Source organism: Nycticebus coucang, chromosome 8 (genome assembly GCF_027406575.1).
Source record: "Nycticebus coucang isolate mNycCou1 chromosome 8, mNycCou1.pri, whole genome shotgun sequence".
Taxonomy (NCBI): domain Eukaryota; kingdom Metazoa; phylum Chordata; class Mammalia; order Primates; family Lorisidae; genus Nycticebus; species Nycticebus coucang.
The window spans coordinates 34,436,731-34,449,111 of NC_069787.1; the positions used below are offsets into that span (position 1 = coordinate 34,436,731).

The 12,381-nt window shown below is 38.0% G+C and overlaps 1 protein-coding gene across 2 annotated transcripts in view; it reads left to right on the forward strand.

The window, feature by feature from the left end:
- Positions 1–12,381, forward strand: part of ADAMTS9 (ADAM metallopeptidase with thrombospondin type 1 motif 9) — a 179,949-nt gene that overhangs the window by 23,551 nt on the left and 144,017 nt on the right. For both annotated transcript variants that reach the window (XM_053599270.1, XM_053599271.1), the window contains exons 4-8: positions 6,375–6,661; positions 8,449–8,532; positions 8,636–8,751; positions 9,736–9,776; positions 9,892–9,997. In XM_053599270.1, coding sequence (XP_053455245.1) covers positions 6,375–6,661; positions 8,449–8,532; positions 8,636–8,751; positions 9,736–9,776; positions 9,892–9,997 — 634 coding nt within the window. The remainder of the gene's footprint in view (positions 1–6,374; positions 6,662–8,448; positions 8,533–8,635; positions 8,752–9,735; positions 9,777–9,891; positions 9,998–12,381) is intronic.

Sequence of the window (12,381 nt, forward strand, 5' to 3'; positions counted from 1 at the left end):
AATGTCCACCCAAATCCCCGCCAGTTGATGAATGAATGAACATAATGTGGTATATGCATACAGTAAAATATTTGATAATAAAAAGGGATAGAATACTGATACACAGTATAACGTAGATGAACCTTGAAAATATCATGCCAAGTAAAAGAAGCCTTTTACCAATGGCCATATAGTATATGACTCTACTTATGTGCCATCCCAGAACAGGCAGATTCATAGAACTAAATATATGTTAGTGATTGCCAGGGGGTGGGAAAACAGGAGAATGCGGAATGACTGCTAATAGGTATAGGATTTCTTTTTGGGGTGATGAAAATATCATAAAGTTAGATGGTGGCAAGGATTGCACAACTCTATGAATATACTAAAAATCACTGAGTAATATTACTGTATTATTTTTAAAAAGCAATAATAAATATAAAGCTATGTATGAGATTTAAAAGAGCAAGAATACACAGACCATTTGTATTGTTCTTTCCACATGAGTGAAATTTCATCATGTAGTCCATTCTGATTAAACTATTAGCAAAGTGACATTGCAAATGCCTTATACACTAGCCTCAATTCCACTGTGCTAAAAGGTCACTAAGAGAAAAGTAGATGCCTTTTTTTAAATCCTAACACTGTGCGCTCCTTTTGTGGAAATTATTTCTTATTATTACAGTTCTATTCAGAGGCAGAAGGGTTGAGTATATAAAGGGTTGGGTCTATTTTATATGTTCTTCTTAAATTCAAAAATGCTTGCTAAAGTGGTTAATGTGCTAGAAATTAGTTGGGCTAATTAGGTCAATAAATATGATTCTAACTCATTAGGAGAAGAGGTCAGAAGGATGAAAAGGCAAAGTATGATGTAGTAGAAGATATGCTTTCAATCCCAAAGAAGGAATTTAGTTCTTGCATTTTCATGCCACCTACGGTGTGCTGAATTATTTCTGTGATACACAGATTACTTGAAATTGAAATGTCTTCCAAGGGGCAGTGCCTATGGCTCAGTGGGTTGGGCGCTGGCCCCATATACCGAGGATGGTGGGTTTAAACCCAGCCCCGGCCAAATTGCAACAACAACAAAAGAAATGTCTTCCAAAAACATTAGAATTTACCTGAATTGTTCTCTGTTAGATATTATAGCCTTTTGGGGATTGGTGCCTTGATTTCTTCAACTTTATTTAAATAATTGCTTTGATTCAAACTCAATTTTTCCCATACCAATTCCCTTTGAATGATTCTGAGATTGGTCAAAAAGAATGAATTTTATACACAGCATTTTCTGTTTTTCTCACTGCAGGTATACTTTCCTTTAAGTAAATCTAATAAATCAGAATACTTACAATGTTAAATAAAGATTATTTACTTTTCACAAACTCAGTAAAATAATCTCTTTAAATTAAAAAAAAATTTAAACAGCTTTATTTAACTATAATTCTCGTAACTTATACATTTACCCATTTAAAGTATATAATTCAATGGCTTTTGGTAGATCCACAAATACGTGCAACCACCATCACAGTAAATTTTAGAATATTTCTATGCCTTAAGAAAGAAACCCTGTATCTTTCAGCACTCTCCCCACTTTATCTCCAGCTTTAAGCAATTATAGGTTGAGTATCCCTTATTCAGAATGCTTGGGACCAGAAGCTTTTTGGATGTTGGATTTCGGAATACTTGCATATACTTAATGAGATATCTTAGGGATAGGCCCCACATAGAAACACAAAATTGAGGTGTGTCTCACATACGCCTAATACACATAGCCTGAAGGTAATTTTATGCAATAGTTTTAATACTTGGTGCATGAAACAAAGTTTGTGTTAAGCGCTTGTGTATGGAATTTTCCACTTGTGGCATCATGTTGATGCTCAAAAAGTTTCAAATTTTGCAGCATTTCAGACTTTGGATTTTCCAGGTAGGGATGCCCCACTTATACTACTCTGCTTTTGTTACTAGAGATTTCCCTTTTCTGGACTTTCCTTATGACTGAAATCCTATAATGTAGTCGTCTTTTGTGACTGGCTTATTATATTTTCCTGACACAGTAAAGTTTATCAAAGTGTTTTGTAATACTAAAAGGATCAAGTCTTCAGGATCATGTTAACAGTTATACATGTAAACACATATACACCTTAGAACATCGAAATATCTGAAGCAAAAAATGATAGAAATAAAGGAAGAAATAGGTCAATAATAACAGAAAGTTTGATACTCAGCTTTTAATGATGGATAGAGCAGCTTGGCAAAAGGTTAACAAGGAAGTAGAAAACTTGAACGCTACAAACCAACCACATATAACAGTATCTATAGGACACTTTACCCCACACAGAAGAATATATATACCTCTGAAGTGCACGTGTAACATTCTCCAGCTTAGACCATACGCAAGAAGGTAAAACAAATTCCAATACGTTTAAAAGGATAAAAATAATACAGCATATCTTTGCTGTGCATTTCACAATGCAATGAAATTAGAAATCAATTACAGAAAAAAAGGGATGTTCAAACATACGTGAAATTAAACAGCATACGCCCTAAATAGAGATATTGGGAAATATTTTGAGATGAATGAAAATGAAAATACAGTATACCCATATGTAAGGCATACTGCTTAAAGATGGATTGGAAGGAAATTTATAGCTGTGAATATCTCTATTGAGAAAGAAGAAAAATCTCCAATCAACAATCTTTCACTTTAAGATAATAGAGAAAAGCAAACTAAGCCTAAAACAAACAGAAGGAAAGAGATAAAAGAGCCGAAATCAATAACTAGAGAGTAGGAAAACAGTGGAAACTTTAAAACTGCTAAAACTTATAAAACATTAATACTGATTATAATAGATCAATTTAAAATATTTACAGTAGACATTAAACAAGGATTATTTATTTTTCACAATATAATTGACATTTTTGTAATGTATTAAAAAATATTTAATTTTCAACGTGGCTTCCATATACCTGTTGTCAAATGCAAGTCTTCTTGAAAGTATCCACCAGGTGCTTTTTCCCAATTCAAGTTCACCTTGGAAACTGTCAACTAAACTGTGAGCCAATTTCAATTCCCAGGTGTTGAGAAATCTTGCTTAATAGAACTTTGTTTAGGGCATTGATCAAATCTATGCCTAATTCCTTATACCTCTGCTTTCTGCTATGTGACTTTGGACAAGTTGCTAAATTTTTTTTTTTTTTTTTTTTTTTTTTTGTAGAGACAGAGTCTCACTTTATGGCCCTCAGTAGAGTGCCACGGCCTCACACAGCTCACAGCAACCTCCAGCTCCTGGGCTTAAGCGATTCTCTTGCCACAGCCTCCCGAGTAGCTGGGACTACAAGTGCCCGCCACAGCACCCGGCTATTTTTTTGTTGCAGTTTGGCCGGGGCTGGGTTTGAACCCGCCACCCTCGGCATATGGGGCCGGCGCCCTACTCACTGAGCCACAGGCGCCGCCCAAGTTGCTAAATTTTTTTAATACTTACTTTCCTCATCCATAAAATAGTTAGGTTTTATAGAAGAGCCTAATTCAGTGCCTGACACATGATAGGTGCTTGCTGGTATCTATTTTGTGTCATTCAACGATTTAAAAATGGAATGACAGCCTAATTGCTGGTACGGCATTGATACACATATGTGAATATCCTTGAAAGAAAGACTAGAAGAAAAACAATCCCATGTTGAATCCTACTGTATTCCAGGGTTTGGGCTAGTCATGTTACCTGGAGTTGGACTGCATATAACTTGTTTGACAGTTTTGACCAGTGTTTTTCAACCTTTTTATCTCATGGCACACTTGAACCTATAGATAAACTTGCACGGTACACTGAATGATCACTTGCTATGATCAACACTTGTTGATCAAAACAAAAGAGTAAAAACAAAGAATATACTTACTGTGCTTTGAACTTCTTCCAAAATATTTTAATTAATGATCTTTAAAAGTTTTTGAGCCACACCTAAGATGTTGTCACAGCAGCACACAGGCTGAAAATCACTGGTTTAGACAGATTTTACTATAGTACCCACCCCCATCCATGGGGAATATATTCAAAGACTTTCAGTGTATGCTTGAAACCACTAATAGTACCAATTGTGAGTTGGAACACCTTTTCTGTTTATGTTTTCCATCTGCAAACTTAATGCCTTTTCCCTCTTACCTAAGCACTTACCACTCTCTGTGGCCCTAATTTTCTCTGTTTGAGACGTAGCAGCAAAACTAACAAATTTCTTTTTCTTTCTTCACAATCATGAATAGAAGATTACTTCTTACTGTACACCGTAGCAATCTTAGCCTGTGATTTTTTTTTCTTTCCTTTTTAAGTCTAGAACTTTTCAATTAAAGCTACAGTCTCCAACCCCCAGTCTAGTAGCAGTGCAGGTCTGTTAGGAACTGGGCCACACAGCTATACCATTTGAGCTCTGCCTCCCATCCCATCCCCCATGTTCCGCCTCCCACCTTCCACTCTATACCCAGCCTGTGGAAAAATTGTCTTCCATGAAACAGTCCCTGGTGCCAAAAAAGCTGGGGGCCACTGACTTAGGGGAAGCATTTTGTGGCTTCCTTTTGGCATATCCAAATTGTTAGCATCATTCTTTCTCTTTGGAGCTGTTGTTAAGTAAAATAAGGGCGACTTGGACAGAGGTAATGTGATGATGTGGCCGTAGATCTGATCACTGACATGGCTACTAGGTGACTGAAGGCTGGGGGTTGTGTACAGGGTAGGTGTGTTGCCAACAAGAGGATTCACGTCCAGGCAGGACAGGATGTGTGAGATTCCATCACTACTCAGAACAGTGTGTAATTTAAAGCTTAATGAGTGGTTTATTTCTGGAATCTTCCATTTAATATTTTCAGTGACCTAAGGTAACCGAAACTGAGGAAAGGAGAAACAACTGTATTTTATTAATTACTTAAACAGTCCACTTGGGCAAAATTCACATCCTGGCCTAAAGTGATTGGTTTAGCAACTGGTTATAGTGGTGAGATATTTGGGTCCTTCAAATATGTGATCACTTACAATGTAACTTTTTGTGCTTGGGGTATGAAACAAATTCTAGTCCTTACCTGTTTGGGGGGCATACTTCTTAGTTGCATAATTCTGTTGCCTATCTTAGATTAGGAGCTAGTGACATTAAAGCAGTAAAGCACATTTGTGTGTGATCTGGTAGTCAGGATAACTGATTAAATCCCATTTTTATTCAGAGTATCTTTTGGCAGGCACTTTCATGCTTATTCTGTTTATTGTGTGATGACGTGAAAATCCAGTGTTTTCATCAGCAATAAAGCTTCAAGGCAAGTTGGAGACTCAGAATTTCAGTGTGAATGGAATCACCTGGGTAGGTCTGGTGTGAGGCTAAAGAGCCTGCAGGTCCATTAAGTTTCCAGGTGTTGTCAATGAGCAAAAAGTTTGTGTAGAAAATACAAGGCCTGGGCAAGAATTGGACATGAGTAGAGCAAATCTGATGTTATGTGTCATGGCCCCAGCTCTCTACCCACATTCTCTGAGTCTAATCTACTTCCTTAACTGCACCCTAAAATAAATTTGATTACAAATTCAGAGGCATTGACTAGAGACTTGAGACGTAGCAGCAAAACCCTATTCTTGTATTTCAAGTATTGCAATGACCAAATGCGGTAATAGAATACCATTTGTGTTTTCTGCAGTTACTTTGTATCATCTGCTAGTCTGTCCATCTCTCAGACCTCTCTGTCCTGCCTCTCATTGAATATCAAAAGCGTACCCAGCCCCGGCTGAACTGCAACCAAAAAATCGCCGGGCATTGTGGCGGACGCCTGTAGTCCCAGCTGCTCGGGAGGCTGAGGCAGGAGAATCACAGAAGCCCAAGAGCTAGAGGTTGCTGTGAGTCCTGTGACATCATGGCACTCTACCGAAGGCAGTAAAGTGAGACTCTGTCTCTACAAAACAAACAAATAAATAAATAAATAAATAAATAAATAAATAAATAAATAAATAAATAAATAAATAAAAAGCGTACATATGAAACATTTCCCTTTCCATTCTTTCAAGCTCTCTAGCTGTGTTACTGGTCCTTACTATCTATAGCAAAAAACAACATTTCTTGACTCCCAGCAGGGCTTTTGTTACCAACTGAAAAGAATCACCTGCAATTGTTGCCCTTAAACTCAGGCCTGATCTCTGATCCCTTAAGCTACGTAGCTTGTATGGAAGCCTCCCAGGGAAGCTCATCTCCAATCCGTAGTCATTTTGGTGAGCACAAAGACTGGGTTGTACCAGGACAGGTCTGAGTATGGAGGACTTGTTCTTGTGTGTAATTTGACTACAGAAGCATCATTTTAAGACGTGTCAAGTTAAATTCTTAATATAAAGTAGATGAGGCTTGAAATTTAATGCAAACCATCTGATTTATTACAGAACACAGAAATATTCACAGTAAAGACAAGAAGACCCAAGGAAGAAAATGGGGAGAGAGGAATAACCTGGCGGAGGATGTGGAAGTATTAAATGGTGATTTAGCGACAAAGGCGTTTTCTGCCTCTAGTAACAAGACAGACAGCATGAGGGAAAAGAGGACCCACAGAAGGACAAAACGTTTTTTATCCTATCCACGGTTTGTGGAAGTGATGGTGGTAGCAGACAACAGAATGGTTTTATACCACGGAGCAAACCTTCAACACTATATTTTAACCTTAATGTCAATTGTAAGTACATTCAAGAGAAGGTGACTTGCAAGGTCCCTAAATGTATCATTGGGGAATATGGGTTTTCACCCAGTGCTTTCCAGAATCACTCAGGCAGGTGACCAAAGTGAATGTAAGGTCATTCATGGTTCCCTTTCTATGATGACAATAGTAGTTATCAGTGATTATTGATATTATTTACTAATATTGATATTACATTATTATTTAAGATTTATTCTGTGTTAGACAACATGCATTTCACTTAAAAGGAATAATTCCTAATCCTCCTGGCAATTCTGCTGGGTGAGATTATCATCCCCATTTCTTAGATAAGAAAACTGAGTCTCAGAGGGGTTAGGTCACTTGCCCACGGTTAAGTAAGTCTAGAAAGTCACTTAGACACTGCAGGTGACCTGTAAGCTTGTCCAGTTCCCCAAACCAATGCTTTTTGTCTCACTTTTGAACTTAGCACATTCAGATGTGGGATGCTGGCTGTGAATCGGTCACACCCAGAGCTTTGTAGCTGTGAGCCTCTGGTGTTCTAATTAGGTAGCCCTCGGGTGAGTGAGGCCTAGGAATCTCTCACTCTCTTTTCCTACTCTCATTTAATATTGAAAACACAATATATTTGCATGATCATAAATATCATGCTCAGCACCCATAGCACAGTGGTTACGGCACCAGCCACATACACCAAAGGTGGCAAATTCAAGCCCAGCCCAGGCCAGCTAACCAACAGTGACAACTGCAACAGCAACAACAACAAAAAAAAATCAAACAGAACCAAAAACAATTGATTAAAACATAAATATCCTTCTCTATGCCTACTGCTAGCTCCTTTCCTGAGGAAACCACTGTTAAAAGTTTTCTGTGTTTCTTAAAAACACTGCCCAGTAGAAATGTAATATAAATTACATATTTAATGTTAAATTTTCTAGGGGCCATGTTTAAAGTTAAAAAAAAAGGCAAAGTTACTTTAATAATATATTTTATTTTATATCCAAATATGATTCCCAAAATTGATAAGATATTTTACTTTTTTTTCATCTTACACACTCACCACTGCATTTCCACCCCATAACTTCAGATCTGTCACACGACTTTTAATTATGAACATGAACTTTGGGTCAAATTCAAACCTAAATTGAGAATTGTGACTTTACTATTCACCATTGCATAGCCTTGGACAAGTTACTTGATTTCTCTGAGCCTTAGTTTCCTCATTTGTTGAACAGAGATTGTAATAATAACTAGCCCAGAGTTTTGTTGTGGTGACTAAAGCAAATGCATGTGCACTTTTCACCACATTAAGCATTCAGTGACCATTAGCTTATAATTAGTTATGGTAATGCCAACAACAACCAAAAAAAAGGTTACCAGGTTGTCAAGGGCACAAATGAGTGGTAAACATAAAGAACCAGTAGTATTAGCGAACACGTGGTCATTGCAAGATTCTATAAGTTGGCAATCCAAGACTTCTAATGGAGGAAAGAGCTTGACGGAATATTAATGTCCAGTGTTCCGGTACAGAGAAATGTTAAGTTGTGTGGCAGTGCAATTTCAGAGGAAAACACCTTGGAATTTAAACTTGTTTGAATTTATTATTATCTGAAATGGCCATGTATGGATTTTACAAAGAGACTTTAAATAAATGATGAAAATTCAGAACCAGAAAATGCATATAGTATTTTCATGCATTGATTTCAAGCATGAAACGTAGAAAGAGGTGGAGCCCAACTTAAGACATAAACTGCTTATTGCTTACACGGAGTTCACAATTAACTTTGAAAAATTTATCTCGGTTGCAGGTAGCCTCTATCTATAAAGACCCAAGTATTGGAAATTTAATTAATATTGTTATTGTGAACTTAGTTGTGATTCATAATGAACAGGTAATGAAGTTTTTTTTTTCTTTTTTCTTCTATCTGTATCCGAAATGGCATATCTAATTGGTGTTGGTTCAACAGACCAACCATAATTCTTCTCTGTATTTAGGATGGACCTTCTATATCTTTTAATGCCCAGACAACATTAAAAAACTTTTGCCAGTGGCAGCATTCGAAGAACTATCCAGGTGGAATCCAGCATGATACTGCTGTTCTTGTAACAAGGTATGTGGATTTCTTAGTCTTTGATTCTTGCAGTTTCAGGTCAAGTTGTTGGGATGGGTCATACATTCCTATTGGCCAGCCCATAATGTAGAGAGTTTTTCATCTTAGATAATACTGACATTTTGGACCAGATGGTTTTTGGTTGTGGGGGTTGCCGTGATCACTGGGGATGTTCAGTAGTACCCCTAGTCTCTGCCCACCCCATGTCAGTAGCATTCTTCCTCCCAAGAAAGGGAACATTGTGACATTCATCAATGTTTCTAGACATTGCCTAATGCCCCATGGAGGATGCAGAATTACTCCTGGTTGAGAACCACTAACCAGTAGGTACCAAATGAGGAATAAATCTGTTAGGCAGGCTGGAAAGTAAATAGCTATCTGTATAAAAGGGGCAGCTGCTATTCAGACGGACCTGGTATTGCTGTGCAATATGGGTCCAGTGTTGCCAGCTTTTGTGATTTTGTAAGAAGCCTAAAAGATGGATTTTTTTTTAATGTGAATTTTCCTAATTTTTATATGGTAGCTACTATCCCCAAAATGTTTAAAACACTCTATGGGGCAACAAACAGGGGTGCTGGCCTCCTTGTGACACCTGTCTTCTGCCACCTCCAATAGGGTCATAAACACTCTTAAATGAACTTAAATGAATGGTGTTTAGTGCCTTCTCAGGAATGTTCTCAAAGAGTCTTTATGAAACTAGGGTCACTTACTCCAGGGTATTGGGTGAAATCCTGGTTGGAGAGGTTTCTAACTGCTCTGTGGCCTCCCAGGCTGTGGAAGACTTCTTAATGTAGCTTTTAATCCTCACATCAACTATTCCCAAACTTTCTCAAGTTGTGAAACCCTAGCTTTGTTAATTTACTTTTTGTAATGCCCCTCCCTGAAGTGTGTGCTGTTGTGCATGCCTAGAAGACTCTAAAGTGTTTGCTTGTACTGACGTTTATTCTCTGGTGCTGTCAAGGCCTAAGTCTGCTTTGCTTTCAGGCAGGATATCTGCAGAGCTCACGACAAATGTGATACCTTGGGTGAGTCCTCCATGTATATCCTCTGTGGCTAAAACAGTTCATTACCAATTTCTATTTCAAGCCGCAATTGCTCTTTAAAGTAAACCCTTGTTGGTTTTTCCCCCCCTTTGGATAGGTCTTGCTGAACTGGGAACCATTTGTGATCCGTATAGAAGCTGTTCTATTAGTGAAGACAGTGGATTGAGCACGGCTTTTACAATCGCCCACGAGCTGGGCCATGTGTGAGTTTCCTTTCAGTAATTTCATTTAATTCAGAGTGACCTAAACCTTTTGTTCCTTCGCATTAGTGAGCATTTACTTGACTTTAGAGAGTGTAAGACCCTTCCCAAGTCATAGTAGAGTTTGCGGGGTTGAAGAGCTTTGAACCTAATTGTGGGAAATGACTGGTTTCAGAAAGTCAAGTAAGTGCAGTGCACCCTCTTCAGACGCAACTTGTGCGTGTCTTTGGTTTAACTGCTGGAGTTTAATATGCAAGATCTAGTATTCTTTTCTGAACAGGAGGAATAGGGCCTTCCGCTCCTTCTGCTAAAGCAGAGGATGTATTATCCTGGAGAACTTTTCTAACTTAACATCTTTGTCTGGGAGGGTCCCCTCATAGTGCCCTGGTTCACAAGACTTTCACAAATCCACATCATTCCTAATTCTAGTTATACACAGCTCTAATTTGGACATTTAACGTCTGGAAACAGTAATATCCCCCTTTCAGGAAAGAAAATGAACAGAAATGCAGAGAATTCCTAATTATGCTGACTAAGTGGTCGTTATAGAATGGCTTTTCCCTTGGATTCTTTAGAGATAGGGCATGGTTAGAACAGGGAGTAAAGCAGTGTAAATTTACTAGAAGTTATTCTGATTTTTATCTGAATTATTTTCTTTCTAGAATGATTAAGGAGTTATACTATAAATTTTTGAAATAAATTTCTAAAAAGTTGTCATTAATATAATCTACCTGTATATCGATTTGTATGTCATATGTTAACTTCATTTAGAGCCAGCATCCTCTGGTAGGTAAGATTTTCCATGCAAGTGTTTTTTGACGGCCACTTATGTGCAGCAGGTCATGCTCTTCATAGACCAAGATGCAGATATAAAGTTGTCTCCAACTCAGTTCAACATATGATGGGTATATATTTTAAATTATACCCTTCAAACATATATATATATATTTTTTTTTTGTAGAGACAGAGTCTCACTTTATGGCCCTCAGTAGAGTGCCGTGGCCTCACACAGCTCACAGCAACCTCCAACTCCTGGGCTTAAGCGATTCTCTTGCCTCAGCCTCCTGAGTAGCTGGGACTACAGGCACCCGCCACAACGCCCGGCTATGCCCTTCAAACATATTTTAAGAGCACATCCCTTTTCTTTTCTCCAATGGAAATATTGTTAAATGCCCAATACTTAGAGCAGAAAAGAGTCATGGCTTTGCATTAAGCAGCTGCAACAGCCCAGACCTGCTTTGTGCATATCCTTTCTGTCCTTTTTCTGAGGCACCTTTCTGAAACGCAGTGACTCCTTCAAGAGAATTCCAGGTAGAGCTCCTCTACCTTAGTAGCCATGGGACCTTAATCAAATAATTAAATGTTTCTATGGGAGTTTTCTTATCTGCAAAATGTGAGTGCTAATAGTACAGGTTGAGTATCCCTTATCCAAAAATGCTTGGGATCAGAAGTGTTTGGGGATATAATTAGATACCTTGGAGACAGGCCCAAGTTTAAACATGGAATTCACTTATGTTTCATATACGTGTTATACACATAGCCTAGAGATAATTTCATATAATATTTTTAATTGGTGCATCAAACAAAGTTTTTAATAAGTACCAATGTATAGAGTTTTCTACTTGTGTCATGGTGTCATGCAAAAAGTTTCAGATTTGGGAACATTTTGGATTTGGGGGTTAGAGAGGCTCAGCTGATGCTTTTCATGAGGTCAAATAAATGATTAAATGACATAAAGCATTTAACACACCTCCTGGTACATTGTGGAGAGTGAAAATTCTTGATTATCTTTGTAAAGTATTCATTAAGTATTTATCATTATACAATGTTGGGACCTGAGTCCTGGTTCCCCAAACCCAGTTGACCTGGTTCAATTACTTGGCTGAGCTAGAAAGTTTAACCAAAGTACAGCAGTAATTGAAAGCAAAAATGAACGAAAACAGAAAATAAAATTGGAGCAGCACAGGCAGGTTAAATAGAAAATAAAAGTAACGTACACAAGTTACAGTGTAACAAAGAGAAATTTTATTTAAGAAGAACAAAGATAAAGTTTAGAGCACCTCCAAAGTTGGAAGTGGGTCCTTCCCATGAAGAAGGAGAGGTGAGAGAGGTGAGGAGGAGGTGAGGTATTTATACACAAGGGGTATAAATACCCTCTCTGTTTGAAATTGGTTGCAAAACTTTCATTGGCCTCTCTGCACCTCTGAGCAGTATTGCTCTTTTCTATTGGTCATTGACTGTCTCTCTCTATAGGTCATTGGTTACCTGGGTTACCTTATACTCACATTCTTATGGGCCCTTTAGACTTCCTAGTTCAGCAGCCCAGGTTTTCCTCCCTCCCTCCCCACCCCCTAGAAAGCCCCTTACTTAGCCTCCCTTCTCATACT